Source organism: Adiantum capillus-veneris, chromosome 3 (genome assembly GCF_014529385.1).
Source record: "Adiantum capillus-veneris isolate H3 chromosome 3, ASM1452938v2, whole genome shotgun sequence".
NCBI classification, from domain to species: domain Eukaryota; kingdom Viridiplantae; phylum Streptophyta; class Polypodiopsida; order Polypodiales; family Pteridaceae; genus Adiantum; species Adiantum capillus-veneris.
In genome coordinates, this window is record NC_140933.1 from 146,830,703 (window position 1) to 146,850,243 (window position 19,541).

Sequence of the window (19,541 nt, forward strand, 5' to 3'; positions counted from 1 at the left end):
AGGACTTGCTCCGGGGTGACTGAATAACAGCAAGGGTGTCACTTCTAAAACTCGCATCTAGCCGCAACATGTCATAGAGGGACACTTGTTGGAAAGTGTTCTTCAAGACTTGTCTCTGCTGTAAGCTTCTCTTTTTCTACCTATTGTTTCTCTGGTACCTTGATCTTCTGTAGATCGGAAACGGCTTCCAAGAAAGCTTCATCAATATCTGAGAGCAAAGATTTGGATTCTTTCATGGCACTAGGGGATGGCTTGTTAACAGCTGAAGGCAGGGTATCCAATGGTGTGAGAATGTGTGGGGGAGTTGAACTTGCTAGAATGCTAAGACCTAGAGTGGCTCTCTGGGCCCGGGTGAGGATGCCGGCTGGCTCCTCTACCAACTGCAACTTCTCTTGAGTGGTAACCACATGGGCGAAAGGGGGTGGTTGAGGAGTGGGGCTCACTGCTACCAAATTGAGCTTGGGAAAGGTAAACTCATTTTGGCTTTGACTTGGGTTCGCAGCCGTGGATGCACGAAGTTTAGGGAAATCTTTACTGTAGTGATCCTTTGTTTCAAGGCAATGACGGCAGGGAGGGGGCCCTTCTGGCAGGGGGCGTTTGCTTTGGTAATGCCCATATTCCCCGCATCTGTAGCACAAAATGGGCCGATTTAAAGGGCTAGTTTAAGGGCGAGGTGGTCCTTGTTCCTAGTGCATGGAGTTGGAGGTGGAGGCATAGAAGCTTTGAGGTGATGAGGGAGCATGGGTATGATAAAAGCTTGAGAGGGAAAAGTACTTTGCAAACCTTGCATAGGAGGGGCTGTCAATAAAGGTGGCATATGGTGTGGATGGCCACAGGGAGAAGCCATATTGGATGCAGGTGCTGGCCCTTGTTGAAGAGTAGGACCAAGACTTTGCTGTATTTGTCGCAATCCCTTGATCTAGTAGTAGTCCTTGTCCTTATGTCCAGACTTTTTCACAGAAGTGGCAGTAAACCCGAAGGGGGCATTCCTGAGGAGGGTGCCTTGGAGAGCGGCATGAGCTACACCAAACCATAACCTTAGTCTCCTGTTGAGACTTGAGCTCTTCTAGCTCACGCTTAATCTGTTCCAATGCCTCGTGATGTGGAGGCTTCTCCTGTTGAAGAGAGAAGGACGTCTCCTCTTGAAGAGCTCGCTGTAACTTTAGGGCTTCCAGTTCCCTGTGTAAAGAGGTTAACGGATCAGAAGGACTTTTGAAAACACTGAGGGGGTCTTTACCCGAGGGGATGTAGCGCAGATAGTGTGTCGTGCTCTCTACAGTGGGTGCTCCTCAGTGCAATGTGCGTGACAATCTCACTCAAAACAGACTGAAAACAAGGAAACAATAGACAACAAGTGAGCTCACAGAGACACAACAGCAACAATAGACCACAACAAATGACTCGACTATCTCAAAGAACTGATACAGACTGGCGTGGCAGCACATTGCACACTCATGTCCAGCCCAGGATTCGCAGGGACAATCGGGTGTCGAGGCTCAGATGTGCCGGAATGGTGAAGACGTGCTCTGTGTGTAGACTCAATCGAGACGACTACGTGAAGCTCTGAGGTGAAGAAGATAATCCCGATGACCAACCGCTACTACTCATATGTAACACCATAAAGAGCCACCAAGAGCTCATAAATGTCAGCCCTGTGGTGACCTGGCCACGATGTCCACTAGACCACCGTCGGTACCCTGCCACGTGTCACTCCCAGCCCAGAGGGTCCGTCCAGTGTGAAACAGCCTAGACCAACTGTACTAACTGTGTCCTTTGAAAGTGACACTGTAGCCTGCTACAGGTTGCCCGCCACAAGACCGCTCACCGTCTCGGTGAGGAAATACTGAAAAACTGTGAAAGAAAACCATTAGGGGCGAGGGTTGGTGAGGGGGTGGGTAGGGGCGAGGGGAAGGTGAGGGGAAGGGTAGGGGCGAGGGAATGTGAGGGGGAGGGTAGGGGCTAGGGGAAGGTGAGAAGGAGAGGGTGAGGGGGAGGGACTAGGGCGAGGGGTGGTGAGGGGGCGAGGGCGAGTGGGTAGGGGGCGAGAGGGATGGACAAGGGGCGAGGGGGAGGGACTAGGACGAGGGGTGGTGAGGGGGCGAGGGCGAGTGGGTAGGGGGTGAGGGGGTGGGTATGGGCGAGGGCAAGAGAGAGGTGGGTAGGGGCTGAGTTGGGAGAGAGGGGGGACGAGTTGGGAGAGGGGTGGGCAGAGTTGGGAGTTGGGAAAGGGCGAAAAGGTAGCAGACTATCAGGAGAAGGGAATTCATCAAGTAGGTCTTGCTTTGTGAAGGAGGTTTTCTAGATACAGAGGAGAGCTTTGTCGTGGTCGGGGAAGCAGACACCAATGGGGCTGATATTCGAGGGGGTGTGAACTCCTGTAGTGTAGAGGAGATTTCTTCTTACTTCTATGCTTCTTCATAGGCTCGCCAAATTCAAAGGCTTCCACCAAGGGCGCATCAACCTTTGAGCTGGCTCAAATGGCTCATTAGGTTTAGTTACTGTGGAAACATTGGAAGAGGTTGTACCTTTAGCCAAAGAGTGAATAGAGACTCCATAACAGGGCAAAGATTTGGTAGCATCCAACCACTCCAACAGATCCTCGTCTGACCCGTCAGGTGGAGTAGGCTGTTCTTGTTCAAGGTTGGTTTCCGTTGACAAAGAAACCTGCTGCACCACGGGGTCCATACCTCCTTCTAAGAGAATGGGTTGCATCGGGGAGCCAAAAGTATGTATCCACATGGCATCGTTTCCCCAATCATGAAGTGCTTGAGTGTGTCGCAGCCATGGTCTTCCAATGAGCAAGGGAAATCCGCCCTCAACCTGGGGAAGACGAACCACAACGAAATCCGAGTTAAAAGTAAATTCTTGTACCTGCAGAGGCACATTGTCCACTATGCCCATTGGATAGACTGTCCGTTGGTCGGCCAATGTAACTGTGAAGGGAGCAAGGTGAGTAGGCTGTAGACTTAGCTAAAGCTAACATAGTGAACTCGGGCATCAGGTTGATGCCAGATCCACCATCCACTCACTTCTGAGAAATGCCGACCCAAAACGGACACTATCAAGCGAGGGCTTCTATAATCAGTGAGTGGAGCAGCGGGATTGGATATCATATAGGACTCTGATAGTTGCACTGGGAGGTGCCCGCCACTAGGACTTGCTCCGGGGTAAAGTGATTGAATAACAGCAAGGGTGTCACTTCTAAAACTTGCATCTAGCCGCAGCATGTCATAGAGGGACACTTGTTGGAAAGTGTTCTTCAAGACTTGTCTCTGCTGTAAGCTTCTCTTTTTCTACCTGTTGTTTCTCTGGTACCTTGATCTTCTGTAGATCGGAAACCGCTTCCAAGAAAGCTTCATCAATATCTGAGAGCAAAGATTTGGATTCTTTCATGGCACTGGGAGATGGCTTGTTAACAGCTGCAGACAGGGTATCCACTGGTGTGAAAATGTGTGCAGGAGTTGAACTTGATGGAATGCTAAGACCGAGAGCGGCTATCTGGGCTCGGGTGAGGACGCCCGATGGCTCCTCTGCCAACTGCGGCGGCTTATTTTCAGGGGTAACCACGTGGGTAGAAGGGGGCGGCTGAGAAACGGTGCTCACTGCTATCAAGTTGAGCTTGGGAAAGGCAAACTCATTCTGGCTTTGACTTGAGTTCGAAGCCATGGATGCACGAAGTTTAGGGCAATCCTTACTGTAGTGATCCTTCGTTTCAGGGCAATGACGGCAAGGAGGGGACCCTTCTGGCAGGGGGCATTTGCTTTGGTAATGCCCATATTCCTTGCATCTGTAGCACAAAATGGGCCGATTCAAAGGGCAAGTCGAAGGGCGAGGTGGTCTTTGCTCCTGGTGCATTGAGTTTGAGGTGGAGGCATAAAAGCTTTGAGGTGATGAGGGAGCAAGGGTATGATAAAAGCTCTGAGACGGAAAAGTACTTGGCATACCTTGCATAGGAGGGGCTGTCAGCAAAGGTGGCATATGGTGTGGATGGCCACAACGAGAAACCATGTTAGATGCAGGTGCTGGCCCTTGTTGAAGAGTAGGACCAAGACTTTGTTGTATTTGTCGCAATCCCTTGAGGTAGTAACAGTCCTTGTCCTCATGTTCAGATTTTTCACAGAAGTGGCAGTACACCCGAAGGGGGCATTCTTGTGGAGGGTGCCCTGGAGAGCGGTATGAGCTACACCAAATCGTAGCCTTAGTCTCTTGCTGACCCTTGAGCTCTTCTAGCTCGCGCTTGATCTGTTCCAATGCCTCGTGATGTGGAGGCGTCTCCTGTCTAAGAGAGGACCTCTCCTCTTGAAGAGCTCGCTGCAACTTTAGGGCTTCCAGTTTCCTGCGTAAAGAAGTTAAAGGATCAGAAGGACTTTCCAAAAACACAGAGGGGGTTTCTATGTGAGGGGGGTTGGAGAACAGCTTCCTAGCCCCCTCTATCCTCGTAGCAGTTGCGATGAACTCCTCCAGAGTGGCGTCGGGTCAGAGACTTTCTCGTAGTTTTTGCTGAGAAGTTTTGGGAAGCGCCTTCTCTACCCATTTCTTAACCATAAATTCACCTGGTTTCTGGGGAAGCTTGGCAACCAGAGACTTGGTTTTCGTAATAAGTTCTACAAAAGTCTCCTCTGGCTGGAGCACCATGTTGGCCAACTCATCCAACACCTTCTCCTGGTAGTCACCTGGCCTCAAAGCTGCACAGTACTGTTGACTTAAGGTCGCCCAAGTTGCAAAATGGTTCTCTACAAACTGGCTGTAACATTTGTTTCTTAAGCCATCCAAGGTGGATGGAAAGAGTACCAAGTAAGCATCTTCCCAGTTAAGACCACAACCCCTACAGAGAAATACAAACCTCCTTGCATGGTCGTCAGTATCTTCTGAGGAGAGTCCTTTGAATGTAGGGAACTTGATGTTTACCTTAGCCAAAACGCTAGCCAACGGCTCCATGGCCCCTTGCTGCGCCTGTTGCTCTGTAGCCTGCTGTAGTAGAATAGGAGAGATCTTTACTGGAGAAGGTGATCTGGAAAATGTGGAACCGGAGGGAGGAATGGGTGATGTTGTATGTGGAGGTATGGGTGATGAGATTGATGGACTTCTAACAGGTTCCAAGGGTCATCTTCTGTTGTAGTACTTCAGAGGACTCATGAGTGGGCTGTGACGCTCGACTGACCGCCTTGTATGGGTCATGCAGGGACCACCAAACCAACCAAGCTTTGGGCAAGAAAACCTTGAACTGGCTGAAGACTGGTCTAGACTCTCCTAGACCAGGCAAGTGACTAGACCAGGCCGGACCGAGGACGAGGAGGACTAGACCAGGGACGCGGAGGACTAGACCAGGATCGAGGAGGTCTAGATGTAACAAACTGTTGACGTGTCAAAGCCTAAAGAATGGAGCCAACTTACAGATGATGTGGCTGCCCGAGAGCAAAAACCCTAACCCTAATTTTTGCCAGAAACCCTAACTTCTGAAACCCTAACCCTAAAACCTGCAAACCCTAATCCTGGAAACCCTAACCCTAAAACCTGCAAACCCTAATTTTAGAAACCCTAAGAAGAACAAGCAACAGAAGAAGAAGTCCTACCAACTTATAGGGACCTCGTCGTCACATAAAGGCATTAAAAATAAAGCAGAACACACTCAAAAGACTCTGCACATCAAAATATGATGATGTGGCACCTGTACGGACGTCCCGGAATTCGTGGCGGATTTTTAGGGAATCCCTAAATTTTAGGAAAGTGATTTTTTGGGGTCAACTTTTCATATTTGATGCTTTTAGGCTTTGGGCCTTTAAATATGAGCCTTGGGGGCCCTCTCTGGCACTCTTTAGCGCGCAGATTGCAGAGGAGGTGCTCCCCGGCTGTTGTACTTTGTCAATCGGCAGTAATATAAAGGAATACCGAAAGGGGCGCCAAGGTTTGGGGCCAACACTCTCTGGGGTGGAATTCCGTCACTCCGTGTCGCGTGTCGTCTCTCTCTCTTTCAGTTCAGTTGTTATTGAAGTGCTAAAAGTTTGTTCAGTCTGTTCTTTTCTATTGGCACGTGGTGCCCGCCTTGTGACAGTGGTATCAGTGCATCAGGCGTGTGCTTTTCTGAAAGCATACAGGTCCTAGAAAAGAGCAGACAGAGCTATATCGGAATTTATTTGAGTTATCTTCGCTTCCAGCCTGGGCCTATCAACCACTCCCACCCTTACTTCATCGCGCATCGGGTGCACTGCCCTCTTCACTGCAGTGTCTTACAGGGCATAAGCCAATTAAGAACCCAATACTTGGAATTCATGGATTCAACAGAATATTTGCAGCTCCTACTCAACGAACTCCAAGACATTCTTTCGCGGCATCCTCAGCAGAATCTTCCGATGCTGCAAAGTTTTCAACAATTTTTGAACAACATGTTACCCCCTCTGATGCCCCAGGTGGTACCTCCTCCTCCGGCACCAAAAAGTACGAGAGCTTCTAACCGGCAACCTTCTTAGCCGTCTGTTCCAATCGGGGGAGTCTTCAGGAATATGGTGCAGCCATTTGGCCCTGATCCTGTGCAACCGCCTTTGCCACCGCCATTGCCCCCACCTCCACCACCACCGCCACTAGGGTACAATGGTTGGAGCCCATATGGATATCCTTATTATCCATACCCGAGATATGCGCCTAACCAACCCAAAGATTTCAAGGATGGTGGCACGACAGTCAAATTTTTCACTTTTTTCGGGGTGAAAGATCGCAAGAAAGCATTGCAGTTCCTACAGCAATTCGACAACATCTATGCTTTGGGAAACTATACAGAAGAATCCAAGATTTCTCGAGCAGCTGGATTTCTTAAAGACAATGTTATGCAATGGTAGAGTTCAATCGCGACACAACAACATGGTCCAAGGACCTGGCAAGCTTTGAAGACAGTTTTTGCACGTAGTTACATGACTTCGATGTTTGAAGTCCGGATTTTGGCAGAGTGGGGCAACTTGAAAATGCTTGCCACCGAAACCATGGATGAATATAACCAAAGGTTTCTCGACGTGTACGTTTCGGTGTCCTTTTTTAGATCTGTTCCCTTGGAGGCCCAATGCGAGCGATACACCATTGGACTACCATCACCATTGCAAGAATACTGTCTATCCAAGCAAGTCTCTACCATGCAAGAAGTTATGGACCATGCCGCGGTCGGCTACAAACTGATGAAGGGAAAGCTAGAGTTTACCACAGAAGAATCTCCGGCCGCTAACCACAACTCTCGGCAACAACGAACAAATTCTCGAGAGGCTCGTGAAAGTCAACCACAAAGGCCTCGTTTGACACCTCAACAACGAGACACCTTACTACAAGAAGGCCGATGTTTTGGATGCTTTGAAACAGGACATAACTATTCTGGTTATCCCCAACGCAGTGACAGACCTACGGAGCTGACTCCCGCGTCGACGGTCGACAGAAACCCAGGACCATTTCCAGCCAAACGAGCTAAACCGGCCATTGGATTAGTACCTGACTTCTAACGCCTTGAAAGTACAAATGAATTGTGTCGAGCATATGGCAAAGTCAACGGTTGCAAAGCCCTAATTTTCTTTGACCCAGGCGCTACAGAGAACTTTATCCATCCACAATTCTTGAAGTAGATGGACTTTGATTATGATGCAGAGGGTGGAGAAATTGAAGTTGAGCTAGCCACTGGGCAAACTCAGAAAGTGGTACTACTCTTCCAGTGACTATCCAAGATTATCATGGAAAAGCCGATTTCCCCATTATGAAGTTGGGCAATTGTGACGTTCTATTAAGCATGCCTTGGCATGACAAGAATGATGCAACTCTCCAAGTTCGGAACCGAACCATCACCGTGATGCAAAAGGGCAAGCCAGTCGTCCTCAAAGTTCGGTTGTCCGAACAAAACCCTGAGTGAACTCTCTAGTTGTTCTATAGTTAGATACTTTTGAACTTTGATTGAGAAAGTATTGTTTGAAGCTTTGTTTGAAATTTGTTTGAAATGGATGGTATCTATTTTGAACCTGTCTTGGTGCCGATTTGAATTGTTTGACTCTGGTTTGATACTGGTTTCAATGATTGGTGATTTTACTCCCGGGTGGAGAAGTGAGAAATGATGTTTGAGAATGCTTGTTCATACTCATGGCCCGGACCCTTGTGGTTATTTGCGGGGGGAGTATTGAATGTTCGAAAAGTGCTGGATTTTTTTTTTTTAACTCATGGCCCGGACCTGGATGGTTATGCGGGAGGAGTATTAAGAAGTCTGAGTAGTGGTTACTCTGAGCACCTCCAAACGACGTAGGCTGCGGTCGGGGGGGGCGTTTGGTTGTAAAAGGCCTCTATATCTCATGGCCCGGACCTTGTTAGGTTATGCGGGAGGAGTGATGAGGGAGTCGTTGAACAGCTCATGGCCCGGACCTGGATGGTTATTTGCGGGGGGAGTGTTCATCGGTGGCTTTATGTTTCTATGTCTTGTAACATGCATATGTGAGCATTTATGTTGCATTGTGATGTGCCAACTACTGAATATTCCTAATTGGATGAGATTGCCTGGGTATGTAATTTCAGTGCATCAAGACACCCGTGGAAGATCAGTACGGTCTGGGTGTGATGGCTAATTTTACTACGCCGGAATATCAAGAGTTCCGATCTGGACGAAAGGAGAAGCTAACTCCTTGATCAAAACAGCCGATAGGAGTAGCTAACTCCTTGATCAAAAGAGCAGAAAGGAGAAGCTAACTCCTTAATAAAAGGAGCAAACTGATTGTCCCTCAAAATGTCTCTCGGAATGACCCTCGTAGATTTTTAAGCTAACTTGAGTTGATTTGTAGATATGCTCTAATCGCGGACGATTACTCTCTTTCAAGAAGGGGAGATGTAACAAACTGCTGACGTGTCAAAGCCTAAAGAATGGAGCCAACTTACAGATGATGTGGCTGCCCGAGAGCAAAAACCCTAACCCTAATTTCTACCAAAAACCCTAACTGCTGAAACCCTAATTTTTGAAACTCTAACCCTAAAACCTGCAAACCCTAATTTTAGAAACACTAAGAAGAACAAGCAACAGAAGAAGAAGTCCTACCAACCTATGGGACCCCGTCCGACGGGGTCCCAAGTGACATAAAGGCATTAAAAATAAAGCAGAACACACTCAAAAGACTTTGCACATCAAAATATGATGATGTGGTACCTGTACGGACGTCCCGGAATTCGCGGCGGTTTTTAGGGAAATCCCGAATTTTAGGAAAGTGATTTTTTGGGGTCAACTTTTCATATTTGATGCTTTTAGGCTTTGGGCCTTTAAATATGAGCCTTGGGGGCCCTCTCGGGCACTCTTTAGCGCGCAGATTGCAGAGGAGGTGCTCCCCGGCTGTTGTACTTTGTGAATCGGTAGTAATAAAAAGGAATACCGAAAGGGGCGCCAAGGTTTGGGGCCAACACTCTCTGGGGTGGAATTCCGCCACTCCGTGTCGCGTGTCGTCTCTCTCTCTTTCAGTTCAATTGTTATTGAAGTGCTAAAAGTTTGTTCAGTCTGTTCTTTTCTATTGGCACGTGGTGCCCGCCTTGTGACAGCGGTATCAGAGCATCAGGCGTGTGCTTTTCTGAAAGCATACAGGTCCTAGAAAAGAGCAGACAGAGCTATATTGGAATTTATTTGAGTTATCTTAGCTTCCAGCCTGGGCCTATCAACCACTCCCACCCTTACTTCATCGCGCATCGGGCGCACTCCCGTCTTCACTGCAGTGTCTTACAGGGCATAAGCCAATTAAGAACCCAATACTTGGAATTCATGGATTCAACAGAATATTTGCAGTTCCTACTCAACGAACTCCAGGACATTCTTTCGCGGCATCCTCAGCAGAATCTTTCGATGCTGCAAAGTTTTCAACAATTTTTGAACTACATGTTACCCCCTCTGATGCCCCAGGTGGTACCTCCTCCTCCGGCACCAAAAAGTACGAGAGCTTCTAACCGGCAACCTTCTCAGCCGTCTGTTCCAATCGGGGGAGTCTTCAGGAATATGGTGCAGCCATCTGACCCTGATCTAGTGTAACCGCCTTTGCCACCGCCATTGCCCCCACCTCCACCACCACCGCCACCAGGGTACAATGGTTGGAGCCCATATGGATACCCTTATTATCCATACCCGAGATATGCGCCTAACCAACCCAAAGATTTCAAGGATGGTGGCACGACAGTCAAATTTTTCACTTTTTCCGGGGTGAAAGATCGCAAGAAAGCATTGCAGTTTCTACAGCAATTCGACAACATCTATGCTTTGGGAAACTATACAGAAGAATCCAAGATTTCTCGAGTAGCGGGATTTCTTAAGACAATGTTATGCAATGGTGGAGTTCAATCGCGACACAACAACATGCTCCAAGGACCTGGCAAGCTTCCAAGACAGTTTTTGCACGTAGTTACATGACTTCTATGTTTGAAGTCCGGATTTTGGCAGAGTGGGGCAACTTGAAAATGCTTGCCATCGAAACCATGGACGAATATAACCAAAAGTTTCTCGATGTGTACCTTCCGGTGTCCTTTTTTAGATCTGTTCCCTTGGAGGCCCAATGCGAGCGATACACCATTGGACTACCATCACCATTGCAAGAATATTGTCTATCCAAGCAAGTCTCTACCATGCAAGAAGTTATGGACCATGCCGCGGTCGGCTACAAACTGATGAAGGGAAAGCTAGAACACTGGCCAACGCCTCCATGGCCTCTTGGGCAGGAGCCCGTTGCTCAATAGCTTGCTGTAAGAAAATGGGAGAGAGCTTTACTGAGGAAGGTGACCTGGAAGATGTAGGACCGGATGGAGGAATGGATGATGCCGTATGTGGAGGTATGGGTGATGAGGTTGATGGACTTCTACTAGGTACCAAGGGTTGACGTCCTTTGTTGTAGTACTTCAGAGGACTCAGTAGTGCGGTTTGGCGCTCTAATGACCGCCTTGTATGTGTCATGCAGTGACCTCTAGCCCAACCAAGTTTTGGGCAAGAAGACGTCTAACTGGCTTAACCAAGGCGAGTGACTAGACCACTGGCTGGAGCACGGACGAGGAAGGACTAGACTAGGACGAGAGCTGGTTGGACCAGGGCGAGAGAAGACCAGACGAGCAGGCTGTACAGTGCAAGGCAAAGTAGGCAAAGCGGTAAAAACCAGCTAGCTCGTCGATTTGTACCTCAATAGAGAGTGAGACTTCAGTTGAGGTCCCAGTGGGCGTGCCAAAAATGAGAGCACCTGTAGCGCGGATAGTGTGTCTTGCTCTCTACAATGGGTGCTCCTCAGTGCAATGTGCGTGACATCTCACTCAAAACAGAATGAAAACAAAGGAAACAATAGATAACAACTGATCAACAGAGAGACACAGCAACACAGTAACATACCAAAACGTATGAACCCAACCATCTCAAAGAACCGATACAAACTCTGGCGTGGCAGCACACTCAGGTCCAACCCAGAAGTCACAGGTACAATGGGGGTGTCGAGGCTCAGATGTGCAGGGATAATGCAGACGTGTTGTCTGTATAGACTCGCTCCTCTAGATGACGACGCTGGACCATATATGAAGAAGAAGATAATCTTGACCCAACAGCTACTACTCACATGTACCACCATAAGGAGCCGCGAACGGCTCATAAATGTCAGCCATCTAAGTCTATCTCCAAACTGAGTAGTGGTGGTGACCTGGCCACAATGTCCACTAGACCACCGTCCGTATCCCTGCCATGTGTCACTACCTAGCCCAGAGAGTCCGTCGAGTGTGAACGAGACCAGACCAACTGTACTAACTGTGTGTCCTGTGAAAGTGACACTGTAACCTGCTACAGTCGACCAGCAGTAAGGCCATCTAATGACAACGGATTTATAGTCATGTGTGGGTCTGTGGGTGATTTTTGTAGGAAATAATAATCATCTGCATAAGCCTTTGCTCAAAATGCGAGCCTTTTGGCATGAAAATGCTGCACGACCCTGCTTAGTGAGTTTATCCGTTTGTAACGAGGTAGAATGTTTTGCAATTGCTCAAGTGGCATAAGTAAGTGCACGAAGTGGACAACCTTGATCCCACCGTCCAACTCTGTGAAAGTTGGAGAGGACCACGTATAGCAAAGGTCGATTTATCTTTGAAGGGAAGATCCCTATATAGCATGGAAGGTCTTTTTGTCAAAATAAAAATAGATACAGAAAATGCCACCTTGGCACTGCCTTTGCTGTTGTTTAATCTGTTCTTCTTATTTAGTGGTGTTGGATTGAACTTTATTTTGATTGTTGTATTCTTCTTGTTGATATTTTTTCTACAGGTGCCAGAAGAGACGTTACGATTGACAATATTGAGTCTGGTTGAAGTGGGACAGTCAAAAAATCTGGAAATAGCAGGAGCTGTGGTTGAGGCCATTGGTCATATTGGCCTTCGCACTCCTTTGCTGAGTCATTTGGATTCTAAGATGAATAATACTGAGAATCATGGAAAAAATGAGGACGCTTTTTCTTCTGGGTCAAAAACGTCAAGTGAAAGAACACTGTCTGCATCTGTAAGCAAGCTACTTAATGATGTTCTTTCGTCTAAGGATACCAAAGCTGTTCAGAAAGCAATTATTGCATATGGTCACATGTGCTTTGGAAACCCAGACGAAGATCTGACTCAGGAGGCTCTGAATGCACTTCTTGGGATGTGCAGATCTAAGGTACGCCATCTTTTCTACCTAGTTATAAAGACTTCCTACCCTTGGTATCAGCTTGATGTGTATCTTGCATTTTAGTGCAAAAAACGTTGGGTTCATTGCTCTCTTTTGTGTTTCCTTTGCCAAAGACCCATTTTAAGAACTGCCATTTATTTTTTTTTGTCCCCAAAGAGTTGGTCTAACGGTAAGGCTTTGGCCTCTCAACCTACGGGTTGTGGGTTCAAATCCCCTGTTGGGTCACACTCTAGAGGGACACCTTGTGCTCACCTGGTGTTCACGTTGCTAGGGCTCTTGCCCTTGGACACTCGAGTGCATCCTCCTCCTGGGGTGGGTCACCCGAGGAGGAGGTTCCTAGCCGGTTGCTACGAGTTCTCTCCGTCGTTCCCAGCATGTGGTGCATCAATTAGGTGGCCATGGTGATGCCTACGCGTGGCTCTTGCCCGATGGTACGCGGCCCTTGCCCGACCATGTAACATGGCTAATATTTGGAAGGGATAAGCACCTCCCCCTGTGGGCCCTCTGGTGTGTCGAAAAAAAAAAAGAACTACCATTTTTAGCACTTCTTTCCCTGTTTAGGTGACCTTTCCTATCTTTTTAGTAATGGCTCTGAGTTCAAAACAAAGATCCAATCATTGCTGGAAGCTGCCTCGGAAGAGTAAGTGACCTCGATTACGCCTGCAAAACAGACAGTGCCTCCTCCTGTTCAGTGTTCTTTATGATGTGGAGTATGTTTGATTTTCTCTTGCATTTATTTCTTCATCTGATCATGTTTCTCTTCTTATCTGTATCAGGTGGAAGAAATCCTTTTTTGTGTGGGAGAGGCTCTTTGTTTTATCTGGGGAAGTTTAGCAATAACACCAGATGAAATTTTGAAGACGACATTTGTCTCTCTTTCAAATTCATCCAATTTTCTAAATGACCAAGGGGGGGCAGGCGATAGTGATGTTGAGAGAATACCTGTTACCAGTGATGCATGTGACAAGAGAATGAAGGCAAGGGAGACGATAGTGCGTAAACTCTTTGATGACCTTCTATATAGCTCTCGGAAGGAGGAGCGCTGTGCAGGTGCTGTCTGGTTAGTTTCCGTCATCACTTACTGTGGAAAACATTCTCGTGTGCGCCAATTGCTCCCAGATATGCAGGTTCAACTTCTTTATGGCCACCTCTTATTATTGTAGGAAGCAGTTTGTTCTCAATACTTAAGTGAATGGATTGCAGTTATGATGAGTAATATTGTGACTGTTGTAAAGAAACCCACCATGTGTTTCAAGGGGGCAGTAAAGTATTATGTGTAATTCTACGCCTTATTTCTCAAATGGTCCCAGTGGAAATATGGGATGCTGCTCAAATGGTCCCAGTGGAAATATGAGCTGCTGCTGCATTCAATCTCTGTTCAAGCATGATCTGAAGGATATAGCCTGCATGGGACTTGAAAAGCCTGCACAAACTAAGCTATCAAGAAAAAGTCCATACTGCATCTTGACTTGAGAACTGTTTTTAGGGATCCGTTTCTTTAGAAAGGTTCAGACTCTTCTATGCTACTGCTTGTGCTAAAAGCATGCGTATGCCCAAACTATGGTCGTTTGAAACAATCCTTATTTCCACTCGACTTACTAGCTATGTATAGGGTCTCTAAAAAGTTTCCAAGACTTCTTTGCATGACACCCACCTGAAATTTCAGGGCTTAGCTTGATCTGTTCAGAATGAAAGACGATTTGCTAGAAGACCTTGTAGTGGTTATGACATGATTAGACAATTCAGTCATAATGCTGAGTATAGCATATATTGGCAATTGTCCTTGTAAGCCATGTGTCATGTCAAAGACCTTGTTTCTGTACACTCAGCAAGGTTGCCCAAAGGTTTTTGTCTTCCAAAGCTTGAAAGACTTGCAGTACTTGAGAATTGATGAAGCTTGTGTGATGGTTTGTAGGAAGCCTTTTCACATTTACTTGGGGAACAAAATGAACTCACTCAAGAGATGGCATCAAAAGGGTTGAGTATTCTTTATGAAATCGGTGACACAGCTTCCAAGCACGAGCTGGTGAAGGCACTCGTAAGCACATTGTCTGGCACAGCAAAAAGAAAACGAGCAATCAAGGTGACAGCACTATTATTTCAGTGGTGATATATCTGTGTAAGCTGAAATAAATCTCATCTTCATCCCTTTAAGCATGCCTGCCTCTGCTTTTCAAATGCACAGTTAACAGAAGATTCTGAGGTGTTTGAGGAAGGCACCTTAGGAGAGAAACCGGGAGGAGGGAATATAACTACTTACAAGGAGCTGTGTAGCCTTGCAAATGAGATGGGCCAGCCAGATTTAATCTACAAATTCATGGATCTTGCCAACCATCAAGCTTCTTTAAACTCAAAGCGTGGTGCGGCATTTGGATTTGCAAGGATAGCTAAGCAAGCCGGCGATGCTCTTCGTCCATATCTTCCTTCGTTAATACCAAAGCTTGTGCGCTATCAATATGATCCCAACAGATTAGTTCAGGTATTCCTTTCCAGTGTCTAGATAAAAGCAAAGAAAGGAATGTCAAGAATAGGCTTGTTGGTGGTGGCTGTGTACAGATAATCATAGCTTCTGTTTGCTTTGCTCTATTCTTTGCCAGGATGCTATGGGACATATTTGGAGATCCCTTGTCCCTGAACCAAAGAAGACAGTGGATGAGTTTTTTAATGTCATTATGGATGATCTTCTCTTACAAGCTGGTTCTAGACTTTGGAGAGCACGCGAGTCATCTTGTCTTGCTTTGGCAGATATTCTACAAGGTCGAAGATTTCAGGAGGTAAGTTTTTTATAAAGTTGCATGACTACATAAAATTTGGAGGTAAGAGCATCCACAACAGTCCATAGTACCTTGTAGGATGTCAATTTCTTTTCTCCCGAAAAGATTGAAAGAGTGAACCAGGTTTCAATGTAATGCCCTCTCCATTGTTATGTTGATCTAAATGAGAGAGTAACTGGTCAGTCTCACTTCTCATAGCATCTTAGATTGTCCATCTCGCACACTTGATACACCACCCCATCATGCCAGGCATGGCACCAAAAAGCTTTGTTTAGGTTGATGTCACAAGGTTCAAGCATTGAGGAGTATGCTATCAACATCCTCAACATAATGGGCTAATCCCACTATAAAATGAGATTTTTCCAGCTCCAATCCCAACTTGTTGTCTCTTCTTTTGGAGGTACTATATCAAAACCTAACATGAATTCCCAAATCAACAATATAGTCTCCTCCTGTTTGCCTGTACCTCCTTGATCAATGTGAGATGTGTAGATATGTGGAGTCAACCTACCAGTCCTTGAGCTTTGAAGCCCTTTCTCTGCAATTGTGGTAATCTCTACTTTGAAGAACGGCCCGTACAGTGGCCAAGAGGTGGCAAACCATGACGGTTTTATATCTTTGTCAGTGAAGTCACGTGGAGTGCAATTGGTGAGACTTAGTTCAGGGGACCATCACTCTTAAGAACCCTCCATTAGCGACCGATTAAATAATCAGCAAAGACGTGTGAGTTTTAAGTGCATGTACAAAATGCTCACCTTATATGCATGTGTGATGTGCTGCTCTCGAAGTGTCAAAATAGCATGTGTACCAAGTGCTAGTATTGCATATACAGTTCAAAGTGCAGCTGTTGTGGAGCAAAAAAAGGGAGGATGAAGGGGAGGGGGGCTCAAAACATGGGGACCACTTTCTACAAATGGGGGACACTCTTGGTAGCAGGGTCACTGGCTGGCATCCCAAGGACGGTGTCCTAGGGTCGGAAAAATAGTGCAAGAGCAGGAAGGGCCCAAGAAGTCACTAGATCATTTCTTAAGAACCTTCAGGACATGTTTTGGGGAGTTCGGCACAGTCTTGAGCAACTGATGCACACCCTTTATAAGAAGGTCAAGGGCTATATTGAAGTCCCAACAGTAGCCTCCCTCTCGAGCTCTATCTAGTATCCACCACGACAAGCTGTCATCTCCCACTGCTCAAGAATGACGATCACTTCCCGCTCTCAATCTCGCTTTAGGCTCTCTACAAGTTCTTATCTTAAACTTCATGGCTCAAGGTCCCTCTCCCAAGCTCCTCTCTCTCTATCCACCCCTCCCTTCTACATGCCATCCCCAACTTCACCCATGGCAAGCAAAATCAAGTAATGCTTTACTCCAAGCGTATCTCCAACGTCGAATCACAAATGAAGAGTTGGAGGAGCGCAAAGATCAATTTTCTTCGGGAGATTGAAAAGAAGGAGAGGATGTGGAAAGAGGAGAAGGAACAACTCATCATCAAACTTGCTACACTAGAGAGTAACATCTCAAACCTCCACAAAGAGATGGCTGAAATAACATTAAAAAACGAATTCGAAGAGAGGGAATTTTAGCCATTTTTGCAGGAGGAAATTGACAACATAAAGGAGCAAGTAAAAACCATAAAGAAGGAGGTAGAGAAAAATAAAACAGCAACGTCTTTATGGACTGAAGTGGTTACAAAGACACAACAGAAGGTAGATGCAGGGGAGAAATGGAGTGAGGTGGCCAAGAAAGGGAAAAGTAGGGCATTAACACCCACACGCACTCTGACCTTGGAAGAGGAACAAAAACAGAGTACGAGAGCCATGCATGCCAGAATATCTGGTCTTAGAGACCAAGATAATATAGAAGTGGAAGTGAAAGAGCTCTTGAAAATAATGGGGACCATGTCTCTGACACATGCAAAAGCTTGGAGAGTGGGAAAGAAGAGCACAAAAAGAGATGTATCCTCATCCAAAGAGCATGCTCTCAACTTACGCTTCCCTTTAATGGAAGCCAAGAAGGAATTTTGGGAAAGAAGACGCACTCTAACGAAGACAGGAATCTTCTTGGGCGATGACTTGACCTTGGCATAGCTAGCACACATGAAGGAGATCATGCAAGAGATTCAGTGAGCAAGAGAAAGAGGGAAGATTGCCTTTTACAGAGATGGGAGAGTAGTGATCTTAGACAGATGAACTGACTATGCGAGACCTATGGGACTAAAATTAAGATAGCTGCATGGAACTACAATGGGTCTATGAGATTGGATGTAGGAGCATTTGAGGATAGTTTCAATGGGAGGGACATTGTTTTTTACTCAGAGACACACCAGGCGCCTGGACAGAACTTACTGTCACAAAGTGATGATGTGGCGAACAGCAGAAGCCCTAATTTCTGCCAGAAACCCTAATTTCCGGAAATAGCGGAGGCTATAAAAGAAAAAAAGACTCTCTAAGAGAGAGAGAGAACTGATGCTTTTTATTTTAAAAGCTTTTGGGGCTCTGCTTTTGGGCATCCCTTGTAACCTTTAAATTAGTGGTGAGGGCCTCACTTCTCAGAGCATCTGGACGTAGAGTCTGAGAGTGAAACCCTAACCGCTCTCTTGTACTTTGATGATTGATTAATATAAAAAGAAATACCGAAAGGGGCGCCAGTCTTTGGGGCCAATATCTCTAGGCACGGAACTCCGCCAAGCCAGTGTAAATCTATTGTGATGTGTGAATTGTTTTGAAGTGGTTATTTGGTGCTGTCGCGATTGATTCTTGACTTGGAGTGTCCAAGTCTGTTACAGGGTATGTCACAAAGTGATGACGTGGCGAACAGTAGAAACCCTAATTTTTGCCAGAAACCCTAAAATTCCTGCAAACCCTAATTTCTGCCAGAAACCCTAATTTCCGGAAATCACGGAGGCTATATATATATATATTTTTTGGAAAATGATGAGCGATGCGAATCTTGTTTTTTTTAATAAAAAAAGAGAAAAGACTCTCCAAGAGAGAGAGAACTGATGATTTTTATTTTAAAAGCTTTTGGGGCTCTGCTTTTGGGCATCCCTTGTAACCTTTAAATTAGTGGTGAGGGCCTCACTTCTCAGAGCATCTGGACGCAGAGTCTGAGAGTGAAACCCTAACCGCTCTGTTGTGCTTTGATGATTGATTAATATAAAAAGAAATACCGAAAGGGGCACCTGTCTTTGGGGCCAATATCTCTAGGCACGGATCTCCGCCGGGCCAGTGCAAATCTATTATGATCTGTGAATTGTTTTGAAGTGGTTATTTGGTGTTGTCGTGATTGATTCTTGACTTGGAGTGTCCAAGTCTGTTACACTTACCACATGTTAGTGGATATAGATGGGAGTCTGCGAGCAGACAAGAGACGATATTAGAGCTTTAAGGACGAGGGTCTGGCGGAGTAGTAGTACTATACAAGGAGGAGCTACAGCCAACAATGCACATTGTACGCAAAGATGCTCATGCTCAGTACATGCTATATGCTATTTTCCCCACTACATCAATCTATGCTGGGCCTAGAGGGCAGTCACCTTTCTGTATCCTACACGATGACATATGGGAGTTTTCAAGGGTGGTGACATCATCCTCCTAGGGGACTTCAATGCCTGGATGGGCAATGCTCAGACATTCTTTAGACAGGAGACGAGATCAAAGCTTTAAGGATGAGGGTCTGGCGGAGTAACAGTACTATACAAGGAGGAGCTACAGCTAACAATGTACATTGTAATTTGTACGCAAAGATGCTCATGCTCGATATATGTGCGTGAGATTGAGGCATGAGACTGGCAGATATCTCTACATTGCTATATGCTATTTTCCCCCAATACATCAGTCTATGTTGGGCCTAGAGGCAGTCACCTTTCTCTATCCTAGACAATGACATATGAGATATCATCCTCCTAAGGGTACTTCAAGACCCTAACGGGCAATGCTCAAACATTCTTCTGTGACACTTCAGAGGAGATGCTTAGAGGGATTTTGGGCTTGACAGACATTCACAGGACAAAGAGCAAACAGAGTATGGGAGACGTCTCACGAAGATGGCGACTACACATGGTGTAGTCATACTTAATGGCCTAGAGCGTTCTCCTACAGTGGCCGGTTT

The 19,541-nt window shown here is 46.3% G+C and overlaps 1 protein-coding gene across 3 annotated transcripts in view; it reads left to right on the forward strand.

Annotated features, from left to right (window-relative positions):
• The window catches only part of LOC147461881 (ARM repeat superfamily protein), a 247,357-nt gene that overhangs the window by 153,974 nt on the left and 73,842 nt on the right, over nucleotides 1-19,541 (forward strand). For all 3 annotated transcript variants that reach the window (XM_086509347.1, XM_086509349.1, XM_086509348.1), the window contains 5 exons: nucleotides 12,266-12,649; nucleotides 13,438-13,788; nucleotides 14,577-14,744; nucleotides 14,847-15,140; nucleotides 15,259-15,435. In XM_086509347.1, the coding sequence (XP_086365473.1) occupies nucleotides 12,266-12,649; nucleotides 13,438-13,788; nucleotides 14,577-14,744; nucleotides 14,847-15,140; nucleotides 15,259-15,435 (1,374 nt within the window). The remainder of the gene's footprint in view (nucleotides 1-12,265; nucleotides 12,650-13,437; nucleotides 13,789-14,576; nucleotides 14,745-14,846; nucleotides 15,141-15,258; nucleotides 15,436-19,541) is intronic.